We start from the raw sequence: 20812 nt of genomic DNA, 5'->3' as shown, positions 1-20812 counted from the left end.
CGGGGTCCAGAAGCTGTGAAATCTCAAATGCCAGGGTAGTCTAACACTTTTTGTAACTATAAGATAATAGTGTTTTTAAACAATGAACCAGATAGTGTCCTACTGGAGATTTGCCACTCCTATGAAACAAACAACTTTCTCTGACGTTCTCCCTGTAGTGTCCAAGAAATACTTTTTCATTGATTTATTTAGCACAATAATGAAAACAAACTCAAGCAATACATTATTACCAGGAAGGGGCGTTACAGAACACCAAACCCCAGACACAACCATCATGACACAAGTCCTGGAATAATAAAAAATATTTATTTTCACAAACACCTTTTGAAAAGGATTCAACAGTGGCATACATACAACACAACTATTTTTTTCTCTCTCTCTTTCTTACTTTCTTCTCCTCCACACATCCCAGACGAGCTTTGTCCATCCTCCACACTCAACTCCAACTCACCTGGATGAGGTTGAGTGGCTTCTTTTATCTTGGGCATGACAGTACTTTGGGTGTTAGAGCATAATACATTGGATGTAAATGGAAACCTCACAAAGTAGAGATGATAGATCCCTGCAGCACCCCCTGGCGGCACTTATGGAGCCTGACAAAGATATCCAATGGGATTACAGTTCCCAGCTTGCATTGTGGGCGTCGATACAGGCAGCATAGCCTAGGAATGCTGCCTTCAAGTGTATCAGAGGTGTATGTACTCCTAACAGGTAGTGTCCCCTGCTCTTCCATCACACTGGTCTCCCAGCTGGGTATTGTTCCTTGGTCCAACTCTACCACGACACCAGTGTAGCCACTTTCAAACTGGCATCTCGTGTCTGTCTCCTGGCTGAGGCAGAATGATCCTTGCATTCCTTCTCATGCTTCTGGGCTGGCCTTCTGTCCAGATAAGGAATCTTATCCCATTCCATCTGGGGCACCCACTCATGTGTGGCGTCTATCCCAACATAAAAAAAAATGAAAATCGAGCACTGTAACATAGTGATTAGATTAGACAGAATAATAATATTAATAATAGTAAAATTAGTAATCAGAAAAACAAGCATATTGTATGTGAAGGAATAATATTTCATAAATAGGCTACATATATGAAAGCAAAGCTGATTAAATATACAGACCTTACTGACGCATTGATTATTAGTAATCTTCAGTGTATCACCATAACCATTTTATGTCAATAAGAGTAGTGGGTAGTGAAAGTGTCACTGGTGACTTTCAGGACACACTAACAGGTTGTTGCTGAGTAGAAAAGCATCACATATCAAAGGATCAAATATGTAGCCAGTGTTTGATTAGAGAAGACACTAAATGCCTGGAGATGCCTGCATATTAACATTTATTTAAAAGACTGTATGCAGTTGACTTTTTGAGCTCATTTTTCTTTAATATACAGTGCATCCGGAAAGTATTCACAGCACATCACTTTTTCCACATTTTGTTGTTACAGCCTTATTCCAAAATGGATTAAATTAATTTTTTTCCCTCAGAATTTTACACACAACACCCCATAATGACAACGTGAAAAAAGTTTACTTGAGGTTTTTGCAAACTTATTAAAAATAAAAAAACTGAGAAATCACATGTACATACAGCCTTTGCTCAATACTTTGTCGATGCAACTTTGGCAGCAATTACAGCCTCAAGTCTTTTTGAATATGATGCCACAAGCTTGGCACACCTGTCCTTGGCCAGTTTCACCCATTTCTCTTTGCAGCACCTCTCAAGCTCCATCAGGTTGGATGGGGAGCGTCGGTGCACAGCCATTTTTAAGATCTCTCTAGAGATGTTCCATTGGATTCAAACCTGGGCTCTGGCTGGGCCAATCAAGGACATTCACAGAGTTGTCCTGAAGCCACTCCTTTGATATCTTGGCTGTGTGCTTAGGGTCGTTGTCCTGCTGAAAGATGAACCGTCGCCCCAGTCTGAGGTCAAGAGCGCTCTGGAGCAGGTTTTCATCCAGGATGTCTCTGTACATTGCTGCAGTCATCTTTCCCTTTATCCTGACTAGTCTCCCAGTTCCTGCCGCTGAAAAACATCCCCACAGCATGATGCTGCCACCACCATGCTTCACTGTAGGGATGGTATTGGCCTGGTGATGAGCGGTGCCTGGTTTACTCCAAACGTGATGCCTGGCATTCACACCAAAGAGTTCAATCTTTGTCTCATCAGACCAGAGAATTTTGTTTCTCATGGTTTGAGAGTCCTTCAGGTGCCTTTTGGCAAACTCCAGGTTGGCTGCCATGTGCCTTTTACTAAGGAGTGGCTTCTGTCTGGCCACTCTACCATACAGGCCTGATTGGTGAATTGCTGCAGAGATGGTTGTCCTTCTGGAAGGTTCTCCTCTCTCCACAGAGAACCTCTGGAGCTCTGACAGAGTGACCATCGGGTTCTTGGTCACCTCCCTGACTAAGGCCCTTCTCCCCCAAATGCTCAGTTTAGATGGCTGGCCAGCTCTAGGAAGAGTCCTGGTGGTTTTGAGCTTCTTCCACTTACGGATGGTGGAGGCCACTGTGCTCATTGGGACCTTCAAAGCAGCAGAAATTTTTCTGTACCCTTCTCCTGATTTGTGTCTCGAGACAATCCTGTCTTGGAGGTCTACAGACAATTCCTTTGACTTCATGCTTGGTTTGTGCTCTGACACGAGCTGTCAACTGTGGGACCTTATATAGACAGGTGTGTGCCTCTCCAAATCATGTCCAATCAACTGAATTTACCACAGGTGGACTCCAATTAAGCTGCAGAAACATCTCAAGGATGATCAGGGGAAACAGGATGCACCTGAGCTCAATTTTGAGCTTCATGGCAAACACTGTGAATACTTATGTACATGTGCTTTCTCAGTTTTTTTATTTTTAATAAGTTTGCAAAAACCTCAAGTAAACTTTTTTCACATTGTCATTATGGGGTGTTGTGTGTAGAATTCTGAGGAAAAAAATGAATTTAATCCATTTTGGAATAAGGCGGTAACATAACAAAATGTGGAAAAAGTGATGTGCTGTGAATACTTTCCGGATGCACTGTAGCAGTAAAACAGTCATTATATTCCACTTGATTAGGGTTTATTTTCTTTTTTGGGGTATAGCAAACCACTTTTGACCTCCACTCTTATATTTAACTTCCTTTCAATGTTAAATTTACAGGAAACCATGGCCATTTTAATGTACTGTTTACAGTGTACCAATATAATTGAATTATTCTTCATTGCGGAGTTGTACAGCTGTAAATGAATTAATAGATTAATAAATTTCATCATGCCTTCCTTCAGTGTGAGTAAATACAAAATGCACATTTCTCTAAAATTAAAAATATGTCAATGTTGTAATAGAACATCCATCCTAAAATTAGTAATAGCCTTCAACTTTTTCATGTTTACAATTAATGAAAAAAATTAAAAGATGTTAGTATAGGAAGCAAGGTGCTTATACTTTTTCAATTGAGAAGCGTAGGTATTAGGTAACTATCAAATCATAACAGTTAAACCTAAAGAATACACTATAAGTGAAAGAGATACTGTTATTTCACTTGCAACGGTTTGACTTTTTGTCAATAAATAAGCTAAAAATATTAGCCATTTTGTTGACCCCTTCTTGGAAATGAGTTGGGCTCTGTGTCCCAAATATTTCAGTGTGAATAGACATGCTTTTTAAAAATGATGTGAATACAGAAATCCCAGAGTTATTTGTCAATAAATGGTGGATTATTGAAATTTTGCTTTACTTACAAAATCTAGTTTCAATCATAAAAAATATGCTTTTAAACATTTATTTGATTTAGTGTATTTTTTTACATTTTGTTCTTATTTTTATAGGTGAATTATCCATGGCCATCTGCCAAAGTTTCTTGCATCTTTCTACTTATTTATAATTTCTCAAGTACCATTATAGTTGGCTCTAAGTATCAGTGGTGCCAGGCTGCTCAGCTCTAGTGTATAAACACAAGACCTTAGCTGTAAATATTTAAAGCATACCACCTTATAAATAGCTGTTGACAAATTTGAAGGTCTACAATAAGCATGATCAGAGAGGCATGAAAGTAACATTCTGTGACTGACCTGCCTGAGTCCTTTATTGGTATAATACGGGGTTTGGGGAGTGTTAATGCAGTGCAGATGTATTTTTTTTTAAATGCCAAATACTGACCAATGACATATTATACTCGATATATATTTTATATTTTACAGATCTTCCACATGACCTATGATTTGGCAAGTGCAGTGATGAGAATTTTCAACTTAATTGGAATGATGCTGCTTCTGTGTCACTGGGATGGCTGTCTGCAATTCTTGGTCCCAATGCTCCAAGATTTCCCCAATGATTGCTGGGTTTCTTTGAACAAAATGGTGGTAAGTTGTTCCTGTTTCCAGAAATGGTTATTTCATATAGTGCCTTTCATAATGATTTGCTTTAGGTAGTGATTAGTGTTCTGTGCCAGTTGTTCTGCAGAATACAAATGTACATGCAGGATAACATTGTGGTGGGACTGTTTTGACACATAAAGTTATACTTTACATATAACTCACTTTGGAATAATATTCACCTTGAAAAGTGTAAGTTTTTTCTCATACAATTTTTTTTTTATTGTTGTGACAGTCTGAATATTTTGTTATATATATATATATACTATTTGGTACATAAAGTCGTATTTGGGTTTACTATCTTGCAAGTAGGATAGATCTCTTATATGCCAATATGCCACTTAATTTGTGTTAGGGCTGCAACTGGAAAGGTGAAAATATAAAGGTAATAAACTTTGATATCATTTGTAATTACTTTATAAACTTGTTGCATTCAGTACATTACAATTGTTACTACTGGAAAGCTTCTTTATATATAATTTTCTTGGGTTTTCCTTCTAGGGCAAGGAAACCCAATTTCAATTATTAACTCAAATGACAATATGGCTCCACTCAACCTTAATGAAAAAGATGAATGTTACATGTCAAAAACCTGACTTATTGTGCATGTGTGGAAAATTTCAAGTCTCTTCTCTTGAAAAACAAATCTGTACATGAAAAACATACAAATAGAATTTGTGATTTATGGGTATTAAGATAATATACTATATATAAGTATTCTAAAACAAGCAATTATTAAAATATATGATATCTAAAAAATGCACAGTACAGACTGATGTCAGTTCAGTTTAGTTAATCTTTTTGTCATTATACTTTGTTAAGATGCTGGTAAATGTATTTGTTGCCAGCCTTGCTGATGGTAAGATATTGATGTGTACTGGCAGTAGAGTACTACGTATCATCAGCAGATGCAGACCAATGAAAATAATATCACTGGTAATAAATAACTTCAAAAATAAAAATATGTATCAGATTTCAAATATACCATATATTATATGGAAATAGTACCGGTAACAACTGGACAATTCAAGTAACCTACCATAATGTTACTGAATTCTTAGTAAAAAATGTAGTCTTCTAAACTCATATTTCTACTTGGAAGTCTCTCTGTGCCACTTTCAACATTAGGATTTATACTGTTTGGATCAGAGTTTGTGAGCAGCGTGAACAATAATGGCAAATCTGTCTCACCCGATCCACACTCCTGCTGGCAGTATTTGAATTGCTGTGTCAGGCAAGCAAAACAGCACGGACAAAATTAAGATACATATGCATATTTTATGTTCATCTCATTTTCTTTATAGATTGTCAGGTGTGCAAAGGGATTACAGTTCTGCATGTAGAACAAAATCTGTCACAAACATCTAAATTGATTTGATTTGGCAGTACAGTTCAGGCAGATCTACAGTATATAGTTGTGCTGTATGAAACACTGGCATTTGATTTATCATAAACATTCAAAACAATGTATACTAAAAACTGGATACTAGGACAACTTTACACAATTTCATGTGTTTTGAGTAAAGACCATTCATTACTATTATTTCTGTGTTTCTCTTCAATATTGACTCACTAATCCAGCATTCAAATCCACAACTGTGTTGTCTGTAATCTGCATGTTTTCCCTATGTGAATTTTTGTTTGGCTACTCTAGTTTTCTTCCCACAGTTAATTGGCAATTATTTTTTGGGTCTGTGTTTATGGGCCCTGTGATGGAATGGCTCCACATCCATGGTTGGTTCCTACACTAAATCTGATGCTTCCGAAGTAGGTTCTGGTGTCCTTGATCCTGAATTGGATTAAACATTTTTGAAAATATGATGTATCTTGTCTGACTAGTTTATCCAAGTAGATTCGCTGGATCAGGAATCTGTACAATTGTTCACATACATTCACATTTTGTACATCTGGATCATAGGCAAGTTAAGTGATTTGCTTTTGGGTTACAGAATGGCTTAGAGGTGAGAATGGAATCTTTAATTTTGTAGTTTAAAGTAGAGTGTTTTAGTCAGTAGGCCACACTATAAGAGCTAAAAATTGACCAATTTACGCTGGTAGTTTGGCCACCAGGGTACCTCTGTATTGGATGAACATTCTGTTTCTTTCTGTGCCAAATTACTGAACCTAAAGGTTATATTGGTGGTCATAGAATTGCCTTTCATTATCTGGCCTTGCATGGCTAGGCAGCAGAAGTTTTTTTTTTTTTAAAGGTAGCTGCCTTGACAGGACACAAAAACGCTTCCTGTGTGGCACCTACTCTCTCACAGTGGACTTAATCAACTAATCCCAATTTGCAGGCCATTCATTTCCCCTCCAATTGACAGGTAATCATTTAATAATAAGTCCATTATTACTGGGAAGACAGCAACACTCACGGCGCTGCCTAGGAGACTTGCATCGGGGCGAAAAAATCGAACCGCTTTGAAGCAAATAACAGACTCTTACCGTCACATTGATGCTGAAAGGCAATAAAGAGGAGAGCATGTCAGTCAGAGATGTGCATCAAGTCTCACAGAGAGACTCTTATGGGTCAAGTTTTTTTTTCTTTTCTTTTTTGTAATTTGCAATCCCATACCATAGAAGTGTTTTTTTCTCTTTTCCTTAAAACTGTATTTCAGGTAGCCATCACAGAGGTTCCTTAAATTTTGTTCATTTCTATTGTATTTCTAAATTGCATGGATGAGCTGTTATAAAGGTAATGATACCATAATTCATAGGCAAACCATCCTGAGAGTAAGCAGGGGAATTTCATCCCAGCTAGAAAAGACTGGGGAGTTTTGACCCCAAATTATTTATTTCTTGGATAATAATCAAGCTTATTAGCATATGCCCAATTGACCTGTATTTTCTATTCAATGGCAAATGATTTGCTTTGCTCATCTATTTTGAATTGTCATATAAAGTAATTGAAGCCAGCATTGCCATGAAGAATAGTCTTTTGTGCACTACTGGGAACACATTTCCAATCCTGGTTAGTAATTCATATATTGACTGCACAACCCAGCAAAGGAAAAAAACAGTAATAATAGTAATGGTGGGGTGACATAGGCCCAGTGGTCACCTCACTGTTCCAGAACACTGGGTTAGAATTTGGCCTCATTACTGCCTGTATAGGGATTGCATATTCTTCCTGTCCTTGCATGTTTTTATGCACAGTCTGAAGACCCAATACCCTATACCTTGAATAATGAAAGATTTAAAATATTGATGATATCTATAATAATTAGGGCTGCGATGATTAGTTGATGTAATCAACAACGTCAACTACAAAAAATCATCAACGCAGATTTTTTATTGTCGACGCGTCATAAACAGAACCTTCAATAGAGGCTCCAGTCACAAAGAACCACATTGTTTTTTGTAACTGCAATATACTACATGAACGTCTGGGGGTAGTATCGTTTGTTATTGTTTGTCAAGACTGCACACAGTCCTACCAAGGAAGAAGAATGTCTGAGGAGAAGAAGAATGTAGAGGAAAATAAACGTGGTTGCAATGGCAAGTCGGTTAGAGGAGGGGGAAGAAGATGGAAAAAAAATTGAGACAGAAACTTTCTAAAGTGTGGGAGCACTTCACCAAAAAAGAAAAAAAAGTTGAATGCAGATTATGCAAAGCAGAGCTTTCTTTTCATGGCAGCCCCACCGCAATGTATGAGCATCTGAAACGCAAGCATCCTGGAGCTGTGATGCCGCAGTCTCTTGAGAGTTTATGCTGCCGCTGTTAGTTAGTTAGTTAGTTAGGGTCAGATCAGGAGGGGAAGGAGAGCGTGAATGAGACTGAGAAAATAAAAATGAAAAAAGCTAACTTTTACAAGTAACAAATTTACACCAGATCTATTCGTTTTCAAATAATATTGCATTAGAGAGATGATGTTTTCTGATTGGTACTATTCAGGTCATACAATGATTTCTTCAAAATGTCCCATATATATGTCTCTTTCTTTTTTTTTACCCAGTACTGCTCGCTGATACCAGATGGCGTGAGCTTATTCAGTTCTAGCCGGAGCGCGCAGGTGGCCGGTTGCTTGTGCCATAACAAGCGTGACCTGGTGGCGATCAAATCATATGTACTGTGCAAGGCATGTACGGGGTCCACTGAGAAAAGAAGAGCCTTTATGGCTCACCTTGCAGAGGAACATTCTTTCCTGTGCAGACTGGGCAAGATCGGGGAAAAAAAAACGCGGCCACTGATTACAACTGCAAGAAGGTACGCGAATGAATATGAATAATGTGCCACAATATTTTCCGAAATGTGCTATAAAGGTCATAAAATGAATAATTCCAAATATCACATACAGTATACCTATGTCTCTGTTTTTTTATTAGTGTGGCTTTGACATCACGGGCCATAAGGCGCATACTAATTCAGCGTAAGCAGGAACACTCAATAAAATGGCATAAAAAAAATCAAGTGACAATGAGATATGAATAAGGCAGATTCGCCAGTGTTTGTGTGTCAGCTTTTATCCATCAAGATCAGAGAATTTCTAGTTCGATTGTCTCAAAACACCACTCACATCTACAGTTATTCCCAGTTTCAGATAAAATGTAACAGCGTCAGATCCCTGGGGGGGTAGTAGTATGTATCGTGACCGTGACTGGGAGAATAAAAGTGAAAAAAAAGATAACTTTTACAAGTACTATACATTTACAGTAAATGTTACAGAAGCAAATCAAATATATGTGTTTATTGTATAACTAGACATTAAGCCCGTTACAAAAAAGGGCGCTAGAACAGTAGTGCATAAACATTAGTAGGAACAGTCTATATTAAATGGCAAGGGACTTTGTATGTGGCTGTAATATGCGTCACTGTATTGTGTGCCTTTAATTTTCTCTCTCAGTAATACTGGTTTGTATTTCCGTAAAATGCCTGTACAGTAATTTTGTCGGACAGTAATACAGTGGAACCTCGGTGGAACCGAAGTAATTCCCCCTTTAGGATTGTATGTAAATACAATTAATCCGTTCCAGACCATACGAACTGTGTGTAAATATATATTTTTTTAAGTTTTTAAGCACAAATATAGTTAATTATACCATTGAATGCACAGCGTAATAGTAAACTAAATATAAAAACAATGAATAACACTACGAAAATCTTGAACAACAGAGAAAACTAACACTGCAAGAGTTCGTGCTATAGCCTTACGTCCCGCTCCCGATAAACACTTTTTTTAATGCTTTTTAAGCACAGGGAAAAAATGAACATTTGAAAAATCCGTAATTTAATAAACAACCAAGAAAAGTAACATTGCAACAATGCACGTGCGTGCCTGTGTGCACTTTGAGCTACTTTTTGTATAAAAATGTGCTATATAAATAAATGTTGTTGTTGTGTGTGTGTGTCTCTGTCGCGGGCCTGCGTGTATGTGCGTCTGTCTCTCTTAAGCGCATGCCTCTGTGTGTGTGTGTCTGTCTCGCCTGTGTGTGTGTCTGTCGTGCGCGCCTGTGTGTGTGTGTGTGTCTGTCGCGCTCGCGCGCCTGTGTGCCTCTCTTTGTGTGGGTGTGTGTCTCTCTCTCTGCACACACAGGGAATGCACAGGAAGAGACTGAACATGTACCGTGTGTGTGTCTGTCGCGCGCGCGCCTGTGTGTGTGTGTGTCTGTTGCGTGCAAGCCTGTGTGTAAGTGTGTGTCTGTCGCGTGCACGCCTGTGTGTGTGTGTGTGTCTGTCACGCACAGGGAATGCACAGGAAGAGACTGAACATGTGCCGTGTGGCCCCGCGCATGCTCACTTCACCAGAAGACACACCCACACGGACACCTGGACGCACACAGGGGTTTTATTAAAGATGATGATATTACAATAAGAGCAACTCACTACTCAAAATGGTAAATGTACGAGGCAGTCAGGAACGAACCAGGGGACTCTTGATTATAAGTCGGTAATTCCTACCACAGTGAAAGTGTTTATTTGATCTTTGCACTTCAGGCTTTACACATTATATAGTTTATGTCTACATTTTGTCATTTATTACTAAAATATGAAAAATGTTTCAGTTTTAATGATGCATTTTTTGGTTAAGTTAAATGCACTTTTTTTGTTTAAAGACTACATGCACTTTAGTTTGTATTGTTTAATGTACTGTATTTCTTTTTTATTGTGATGGTAAAACTAATATAAAAACAACTGATTATTTTCAAATTCATATGTTTCATTGGTTGTTATTTTAATTTGATTATTATTAATTTTAATCGTGTTAATGCAGAGACATCAGGGTGACATTCACAGGTTGACAGACTTGAACAGATGAGGTAAGGCACTGGAGCCCAGAACAGGATGTGCAACCACAGGTTGCAGGCATGAAAATAGTCAGGCATGAAATAATCTTACAGCCCTAATAATAATACAAATTATTAGTATCACAAATAATTTAAATGAACATGAATCAAATATGGCCACGGCTGTATGGATTTTCAAGTTGTTCTCCTGTTTGCATGGAATTTCTGAGGATGCCTGCGCTGCCTTCTACACCTGAAAAATGTGGACTTGTTAACTGACAAAACTGAATTGAACCATTGTGAGCATATGTAGATTTATCCATATGTGTATATGACAGGTTGGTTTGCTATCCAGAATGGATTTATGTTGTGTGTCTGATGTTATTGGGATAGATGCTGGCGGACCAACACACCTAGACTAAGCAGGTTTTGAATATACTATATTATAATCTATTTTCATTTATAACAGCAAATTCCAGGAGTCCATTCAAAAATCTTTACATATACAGAACCTTTTTTAACAATGATAATTGTTAAACCTGGCACAATATATGACCATGAATTTGGTGGAGTCATGAACCTGTAGTCTCCAGTTCAGTTTGTCACCCAATACTGCCTTGTGCCAACAATCAACATTTAGAAAATATTTATCCCAAGATTTTCAATAGCTTTACTTTTATTTGCACTTGTGAGCAAAACACCAATTTTTTTTTGGGGCAATAGAGTAGAATATCTGTGTACTGTTTCTCGCAACAGGACAGCTTGTCTCTTCAGCCTCCTGGATCACTGAAATGCCAGGATCTTCCAGCTTTTATGGTGCTGTGTAGATTGCAAATGTGGATCCCATTGGTTATTACTCCTTAAAAATATCTCTGGATGAATTACATATTATTTTTTCAAATGGAGTAAATGTGACCACTGTTGCCACTGTTAATTCCAGCGTTGCACTTGTTGTTACTGATATGGGCACCCGCTCCCAGTAAAATATATGAGAAAGTAGCAGAAATACAGGGGTAAGTATAACAAAAGTATAGCTGTTCAAACAACAACAACAACAACATTTATTTATATAGCACATTTTCATACAAAAAGTAGCTCAAAGTGCTTTACATACTGAAGAAGAGAAAAATAAAAGACAAAATAAGAAATTAAAATAAGACAACATTAGTTAACATAGAAAAGGAGTAAGGTCTGATGGCCAGGGTGGACAGAAAAAACAGAAAAAAACTCCAGATGGCTGGAGAAAAAAAATAAAATCTGCAAGGGTTCCAGGCCACGGGACCGCCCAGTCCCCTCTGGGCATTCTACCTAACAGAAATGAAATAGTCCTCTTTGTAGTTACGGTTCTCACGGAGTCACTTGATGTTGATGGTCATACAGACTTCTGGCTTTTAATCCATCCATCATTGTTGGAACATCACGATGCTTTGAGTAGATGTGCCACCACCAAAAGGAAACCGAAAAGAGAGTAGGGGATAGTACAGATTTTAGAGCCACCATGAATAGATATAATGAGTTGGAGATCTAGAGTATCAGGATTTTGATTACAGTGAAATTATGAGAAAGCCATGTTAAAATAATGTGTTTTTAGCAGTTTTTTAAAGTGCTCCACCGTATCAGTCCGGTGAATTCCTATTGGCAGGCTATTCCAGATTTTAGGTGCATAACAGCAGAAGGCTGCCTCACCACTTTTAAGTTTTGTTCTTGGAATTCTAAGGAGACACTCATTTGAGAATCTGAGGTTATGATCTGGAATATAAGGTGTCAGACATTCCGATATATAAGATGGGGCGAGATTATTTAAGGCTTTATAAACCATGAGCAGAATTTTAAAGTCAATCCTGAATGACACAGGTAACCAGTGTAGTTACATCAAAACTGAAGAAATGTGCTTGGATTTTCTTTTCCTAGTTAGGATCCTAGCAGCTGCATTCTGCACTTGTTGCAAACGATTAATGTCTTTTTTGGGTAGTCCTGAGAGGAGTGCATTACAGTAATCTAGTCGACTGAAAACAAATGCGTGAACTAATTTCTCAGCATCTTTCAGTGATATAGAAAGTCTAACTTTAGCAATGTTTCTTAAGTGAAAAAATGCTGTCCTAGTGATCTGATTAATATGCGATTTAAAATTCAGATTACAGTCAACAATTACCCCTAAGCTTTTTACCTCCATCTTGACTTTTAATCCTAATGTATCCAGTTTATTTCTAATAGCCTCATTGTATCCAGTAAAGAACATTACTGATAGACAAAGGATCCTAGCTTAATGTTAGGATTAGCAGAATGACTCTGGCAGCAATTTCTGAAAATGATTTTGGGGTTTTTGTTGATGAATAAATTCTCATCCTCTAGGTCACAGGAGCAATTACAAATGAAAATAAAACGACATATTGTGCTATAAAAATACAGTACTTAATGAAACATCAAATGGTATTGTGCTCGGGCAGTATGATGCGCTAGTGAGTTCACATTTGGAGTACTGTGTGTTTTTCTGGTCTACATTCAAACGACAACCCACGGGCCACATGTGGCCCAGAAGCAAACTCCGACGCCAGACTTGGAGACGCGTGCGCTAAAATATTTGTACGTGCACTGCACGGCTGATGCAGTGGCAGTGTATTCCAAATCACCCCCCACCCACAATAATCATTTCATAAAATGAGGCTGGTTATGCTTCTGCCAGAATAATAAACGAAGTGCTGAATATGATGCAACCGGTCATCAAAACAAAAGGAAGACATGCAAAACATTTGAAATTCATTTGCTCATCACGGAGGTCCCCTGTTACGAAGATATCAGTGTCCCGGAATTCAGTTGTCTTTTCTGTTTTGGCGCAGGCACAGTAAGACAGCACTCTTCAACCTTTTAACACCTGATGACCGGCGAAAATAGAAGAAATATTTCGCTGACCGGCTGACGGATAAGAAAGAAATAAAAAACAATTTAGATAGCATTTTATTTATTGAATTTAATGTTATAAAATTACAATTTTTACTTAGTGCGACATCTGCTACTGCTTCTTTGTTAGAAAATATGATATACGTGGCCGAAGCACCGTTTCAGAGAGACGAAGTGCTGCATTAACATCAATTTGATTTCTCTGTTTGGTTTTTATTACTGACAAGGCTGAAAAAGTCTTTTCACACAAATAGCTTTATAACTCAGTGATGGAGATTCTTTTTTGAGTGATATCCAATATTGAGACAACGATTGCATTTTATGTCTGGACACCAGAGTGACATCAGAAAACAACTCGATCATCTTTTCTTTTTCGCGAGGATCAAGTGCAAATGATTTTATATCTACCAAGAAGGGATTATTAATCCAGAGGTTACTTTTACGAGGAACCTCATTTTCAGGTAAATAAGTATTAAAGTTTTCAGCTAACGCCCTTAAATGTTGACTTATTGTGTTAAATGTGACTTTCTGGTCGACATCAGCAGCAATCAAAAATTCTCCCAAAAGTGGAACACTTCTATATCTTCTTCTTGTATGAGACTATCCCAAAGAGCCAGTTTCATTTTGAACGCAACTAATTTTATTTCTCATTGTAAAAATATTTGTACAAAATCCCTGAAGAGAAATGTCACGTGGTTTATCAATAAAATATCCATGCTTCGAATGCAGATGACGAGCGACTTTGGAAGGTTTCATAGCATCATTTGACAGAACATACTACACACAAAGACCGTGGCGATTGTTCACTACCAGGGGCCATAATAAAATCCAAGCTTTAAATACTCCTTATCATAATGCCTAACAACATCTCCTTTTCTCTTTTTGGTTTTATTGCACATTCCGGAGTATCCGCATATTTCTTTCTCTTTGTTTCATCTAAACTTGAAGCACTTGGTTTACTTTCAGTACCATCACTACTTTTCCCCTGAACATTGTCCTTGCCTCTACTAAAGAAGGTTAAAAGGTTTTGCTGTTTGACTTTTTTGTCTCCATTTTGTAGAGTCTCAAATTTTCCGAATCACCGGTCGAAGAACATAGCACTAAAACGTGATTATCAAGGATCTCACGCATCTTTGTGCGCCGTTTCTCCTTTGATTTAACGCATGCTCCATGCAAAATGCTGTCATATCTGTCAGTAAACATTTACATTTAGTCGCCTGCCTGCTGTTTCCTCACGTACAGCGATGTTATGAAGTCTGTGTTTTAAGGCTGCAGTGATTTCTCCCAGCAGGGCGGACAGTAAACTTTGTTAAAATGGTATCGATAAATGCCACTTTGTTAGTTGTTACTTCAGACGTTTTGTCGTGTGCAGTATACGTTCTGTTACCAATAAATTATTCAATGGGAGTTCATCAACAAAGAAACATGGAAAATGAGACTTGGCAAAATTAACAATAGTAATAATTTTATCTATCTATCTATCTATCTATCTATCTATCTATCTATCTATCTATCTATCTATCTATCTATCTAATAATTATTTACTTGACACCAAAGAACTCTTTATAAAGACATTTTAAAGACAAATAGTTAAATAAATGTACTAATCCACTTTCACACCATATGTGGTTCCTTGCTAATACATATTTACTCAGGTAGTTTATTTTTGCGTGAGAAAAGAAGAAGAAATTGTTTTTTTTCTTCTTCATGAAAAAGGCTTTGTTGTGGAACTGAAATTTCATCTTTGTAATATGAGTAATTAAAACCGTGTGAATGAAATAGTTTAAAGTTCTATTAAAAAAAATAAAATCCCTGGCCTGTCATGACCACTCTTTAAATTGGGAGAGGATCTATTATCCAATAAAACTCTTTTTGTTGTATATTACATGAACAGTTGATCACAGCAGATTAAAGCTGATCAAACTGTGCACACTGGGTTGTTAAAATTCTGCAGTGTCTTTAATCAGCCTATCAGACAGTCTTCTAGCATGTTCATATCTACTGTACCTCTCTATGTGTTCTACAAGAGGGGGCACTCATTCCCATTGATGAGCCTTGGCTGCAGAAATGCATGCCCCTGTAAGCTTCTTGCAAAATGAACACTGTATAACTAAAATTGTTCAAAATATACTCTAAAAGACTGTAGACGTCGTCTTCATCAATTTCATATTTAATTTGCCTCTCCATCCCATTCACTTTAGGGGACTCTGATTTTACATTGCAGAGCCTTTATTGTTGAAATGCTCTTCTGTTTAGAAAATGAATATCGGACAGCTAAAATTGGGCTAAAACTATTGTAAGAATCTAGGAATTAATTTGTCACTTTTTTCTCTACTGTGCCCTTTTATCCTATGCACTGCAAGGGACACTTATTGCTCCAGTTGGAGCAGAGCTTTAAAAATGTGTGCCCCCTGTCTGCTGCTTACAAAATGAACACTGGATAACTAAAAGTCTACAAAATGTATTTTAAAAGGTTGTGGAAAGTCTTCTTTTCACTCTTATGTTCGCTGTGCTCGTCTGTCTCATCAGGGGCACTCATTTTCCATGGCTGGGACAGAGCTGTAGAAATGCATGCCCCCTGCCTTCTTTGATTTTGCCTCAAACTGTAGCAGCTATTGACAGTTGTTTTCTCACAATCAAGGGGATATGGGACAGATCATTAAGGAATGGAAAGTTGCAGGAGTTTCTGCAGCACACTGGGTTAGAATCACTTGCTCAGCATAAAAATGTGGTGCCCCTTCATAACATGAACATTTCAGACAGACTGAAAACTAAAAAGCAGGGAAAGTCCATGAGTAGTACCAATATAGGCAGTACCTTTCATAATAGCCAACTCAAAGGCACAAGTCTCACCAACTTAATAGACAACCTGCAATTGCATGTTGAGAAAACAATGAAGGTTACAGTCAAAGAACTGGAAGGCCTTTATGAAAATATGAGGGGTAAAACACAGCCTGGAAGCTCACATGGGTCTGCGATCATTAGCTGCTTCTCGATTTTTTTATAATGATTCATGGCCAGATGATTTAACCACTATTGGAGAAAATGAGACTGACACTTTAATTAACTGGTATCAAGAAGTCTTGTTAAAGAATGCATGTGATGTCAAGGCTATACAAACAGAATGGAGATTGCTAGAAATTCTGATTAAAGGCCAATTCTCAGACAAGTCCTACAACAGTTTGTGGGCTGTCTTACTGACAAAAGTGCTTTATTGCAAAGAATTCACCAATATTCTACATTAGTTGAGATCATGCTTGCTCTGCCTGTTTCAGCAGCTGAGTGTGAACTTGGCTTTTCAGTACAGAATGCAATAAAATCAAAAGTGTGACACTTACTCAGTGTCTTAACCTTGGAGGTTTTAGTCACAATCAGCACAGAAGGCCCATCACATGAACAGTTTCCTGAGTTGTATCAAATGCTGGCTTACTTTAAACAAGAAGAAAAGAAGACTACTTTACACTGGATAGTCCCCTTACACTGACATTCTAGTGGTCAGTGACACAGACTCAGAGCCTGAGTAAAATATACTGTTCTTAATGACTGTACATCGTTTGAAATTTACCCAAATCATCAAAACAGACATAAAAGCACAAGTGAAGAATGCATTACACAGGCAAAAGAAAAGAATTAGGTATACATACTTGGAGATTTGAAATATAATAGACTGACAGATTAATATTTTACATATTTGATTATTTGGCACCTAAATCAAAGCTATGAGCTCCTATTTTTTTAATCTTTTAGAACCCACTAGCTCCTTCAGGTAAATTTTTGCCTGGCATGCTGGGTCCCACCAGAATTGTTGAGAAAAACCGAGAAAAACACATTTTGCGAGTCTTCAGAAATTCCTACATAAATTCTTACAGTAGTACACACCATGAATGCAACATTCTGCATAGCTTAGCAACATTCGACCCATAATGCAGCGCGTTGTGTGTCTAGAAGTGGTGGTAGTAGTCTATGATACTGTGACAACCTGTTGAATAAGACGCACAGGTGGCACTTCTCTGGGGGAATCTTCAAAATGCCGACTGGTTTTTTATTTGTTGTGCCACACTATAAATGGTGCCCTACTGCTTCTTGTAATGGTCATGGGGACACCGCCAAAAAAAAAAAGTGACCTTTTGCTTTTCTGCCTCTTTTGTCTCTTTTACCATTCGCTCCCCTCTCACTCAGCTCTCCCTAGGGTGGTGCCCTGAGCCCTCAAAAAAGTGCTTTCCCGCAATACTCCACTCCCGATAGCCCATGCATTAGCAAGACATGTCACAATACCAGCATAAAGTCAGATGTGTAACAAAGCCATGCCTAATCACATATGTGGTGATTTAAAACAAACCTACGTTCCCTTAGTATGCAGTAGATGTTGTGTTCATGTGTGTTAGTTACTGTTATCACTTGTTATACGTTTGTGCACTGATAGCTTTGATAACATTGACTGTTCTTTTTATTGTTTATTTCAAAAGGGAAATAAATGTTACTGTTACTACTGTGCAATATTTTGTTTGTATGCACTTTGAGATGTGCCTAGGTCAGATATGACCAAAATGTTTATTTTTTTATTTCAAAAGTGGAAAAAAGGTATTGCTATTACCTTAGATTCTATTCGGTTATAACTTTTTAAAATTTTTTTTTTATGTATCTTTTGTTGTGCCTGTGTCAGATGTGACCAGATTTAAAAGGGAAACAATGAAAATACATTAGTCATCTTTCAATACATTCATTTGTGTTGGTTAAAAATTTGTCATTACCTGTTGCTTACGGGCTGCTGAAAATGTCTGGTCCAGGTGAATTTCTTAGTTTGAATATCTGGTCCAAATGAATTTGTATGTGAATAGCCCTGCACTAGGAGCTGAGATTTTGTTTAGATTTTAGAAATTTAAACTTTATTTGTTACATATACAGTACACACCCGGTTATACAGTGAAATGCAGTTCAGTGAACATTCTGTACTGTGCAATAAAATTAAAAAGTATACATTGTGAGAGATGGCCAGCAGCTCAACCTGGCCAGGACGCCCAAAGGATGGAAGGCAGCTTTTCTAGGACACTACCTCCCCCAAAACACTAGATGGCAGCTACCCTGGAGTGTAGCCGTGCCCTGGATTCCCACAGGGCATCCTGGGACTCAGAGTCCATTTTCTCAGCCCTGTTGGGTGCCGTGGGTGCCACCAGGGGAAGATGTGAAAGGACCTGGGGAGTCATGCTTCCCTTGCAGCCTGGAAGTCATGGGGACGGAAGCCCCACAGTACTTCCGGTCTAATTAAAGAATGGGGATTCTTCATCTGACCCGGAAGTGCTGGCGAGTCATGTGGAAGGAAGAACAGAAGCACTTCTGGGTCAAGGACTATATAAAGAACTGATGGGAACCTAGCAGGCGAGACAGAGTAGGGAGGAGTGTAGGAGAGAATTATTACTATTTGAGAGTATTATTGTATACTCACTTGCCTGTTTATTGTGGCTCGGGTGCTTTGGAGGCACTGCTTAAAAGAAAAAATATTAAAATACTTCTTATTGCTTTTACCTTGTGTCCTGAGGTCTGTCTGTTGGGTTTAAGGGGCAACAGCATCCCCAAGCGATTGACAACATTAAAAATAAATGTTAAGTATTAAACGGTGCAAATTAAAATACTCCAGCAATTGCAGTTATGTTGCACAAATGCACATTGCTGGTATAACAATTGTTAAATAATAAAAAAAGTTAAATATAAATAATAGTTTCACTGTTTTTTCCATTAACCATTTGTTATTTTTACCACCTGGGAAATTAAGTTCTTTCTTCATGATCCTGACTACCTTGGTAATGCATCTTTTTGTATATATTATCTTTAGGGATGGTAGTAATATCCCCATGATGTACTCAGCCTAACACACAACTCTCTGCAGTACTGATTTTTCCTTTTTTGAACCACTTCCATATCATGAGGTGATGCATCCTGCCAGTATGCCTTGAATGGCCGTGTGGTAGGAGGACTTTAAGACTTTTTTTGATACTCTAAATTTCTTCAGTTGTCTGGGATGATAAAGGCGCTGCCTTGTCTTTCTCACCAGAATGTCTGTGTCCATGCTCCATGTTAAGTCACTCCTGATGTTGATTCCCATGTGAATTGCTGTGGAATCAAACCACAAAGCATCTCCGTTTCAAGATTTGCACTGTGCTGAACTGCTGATGATTAGCTATGAACCTGCATTCTTTGGCTCAGTGGTGAGTATTTTGTGGCACGAGCTAAATGGGGACCTCCATTTGTCAGCTGCACAAAGCCAATCTCTGACCACTGTGAGCGGTACACTTCAATTGTAGTGTCAGCTGATGTCTCTGTCTCTGTCTCTGTCTCTCTCTCTCTCTGTGTCAGGCCACTACTAAAACCAGGTATTTGAAACACTCCGTCCTCTCCAGTGCAGTATCGTTAATGAACAGAGGTGTGCACCCAGTTCTTTGCTTCTCTTTCTTGCTACAGAAATCCACTATGAGCTTTTTTTTTAGCTCGACAGACTGTTTTCCTGACACAATAGTGACAGGCCAGCCACTTTGTCTAGATAGGTATCATTGTTTTTGCTGATGAGACCAACCACAACTGTGTTGTGAGAAAATTTTACAATGGCATTTGATCTGTACCTGGCTACACAATCATTTGTGTATAGTGAATACAGCAGGGTACTAAAAAAACTCCACTGGTGGGGTGCCAATGTTTAGGGTTATGTAGCTGGAGGTGTTTTTTCCCATCTAGGCTACTTGGGGTCCATTAGACAAAAATCCATGTGCATAGGTTGAGCTGACCCCTAGATTCTGTGATTCTGGTGCTAGATTGGTGGCGAAAGTTGTGTTGAACACTGAGATAAAGTCAGTAAACTACAGCTTCACATAGCCTTTTTAAAAAGTGCCCAATTTTGAAAGAGTAGAGTGTAATACCTAAAAATGACATCATCTGTGGAATTATATACAAACTGAAATGAATCTATACCTTTGGTTAGGCAGGAGCAGATGTGGTCCTTAATCAGTTGTTTGAAGCATTTCATAATTACCATTTTGAGAGCTACAGGCCTATAGTCATTCTGACGGGATGGGAAGTAGTCCTTCAGGTTCAGGACATTAGTGGACCTTTAAAAGCCAGTAGGGACTACACACAAGGTCACAATAGTGGTAAACATAGGTGCTAGTTTGTTAGCATAAACCTTCAGCACATGTCCTGTTATACCATCAGAGTGTGTAGTTTTCCTGGTGTCTGCACTCTATCAGAGTTCTCCTCACACTATGCTCAGGAAAATAAAAAAGTTGGTTACATCTAGCTGAGGGTGGTCATAATTTCTCTATATTGCCGGATTCAAGGCCAGTGGTG

At 38.2% G+C, this 20812-nt stretch overlaps 1 protein-coding gene across 1 annotated transcript in view; it reads left to right on the top strand.

The window, feature by feature from the left end:
* hcn2b (hyperpolarization activated cyclic nucleotide-gated potassium channel 2b) overlaps window positions 1–20812 on the top strand; it is a 116184-nt gene that overhangs the window by 36068 nt on the left and 59304 nt on the right. The window contains exon 3 of the mRNA XM_039766653.1: window positions 4182–4343. Within this exon, the coding sequence (XP_039622587.1) occupies window positions 4182–4343 (162 nt within the window). The remainder of the gene's footprint in view (window positions 1–4181; window positions 4344–20812) is intronic.

Source organism: Polypterus senegalus, chromosome 10 (genome assembly GCF_016835505.1).
Source record: "Polypterus senegalus isolate Bchr_013 chromosome 10, ASM1683550v1, whole genome shotgun sequence".
NCBI lineage: Eukaryota > Metazoa > Chordata > Cladistia > Polypteriformes > Polypteridae > Polypterus > Polypterus senegalus.
This window is presented reverse-complemented; position numbering and strand designations above follow the sequence as displayed.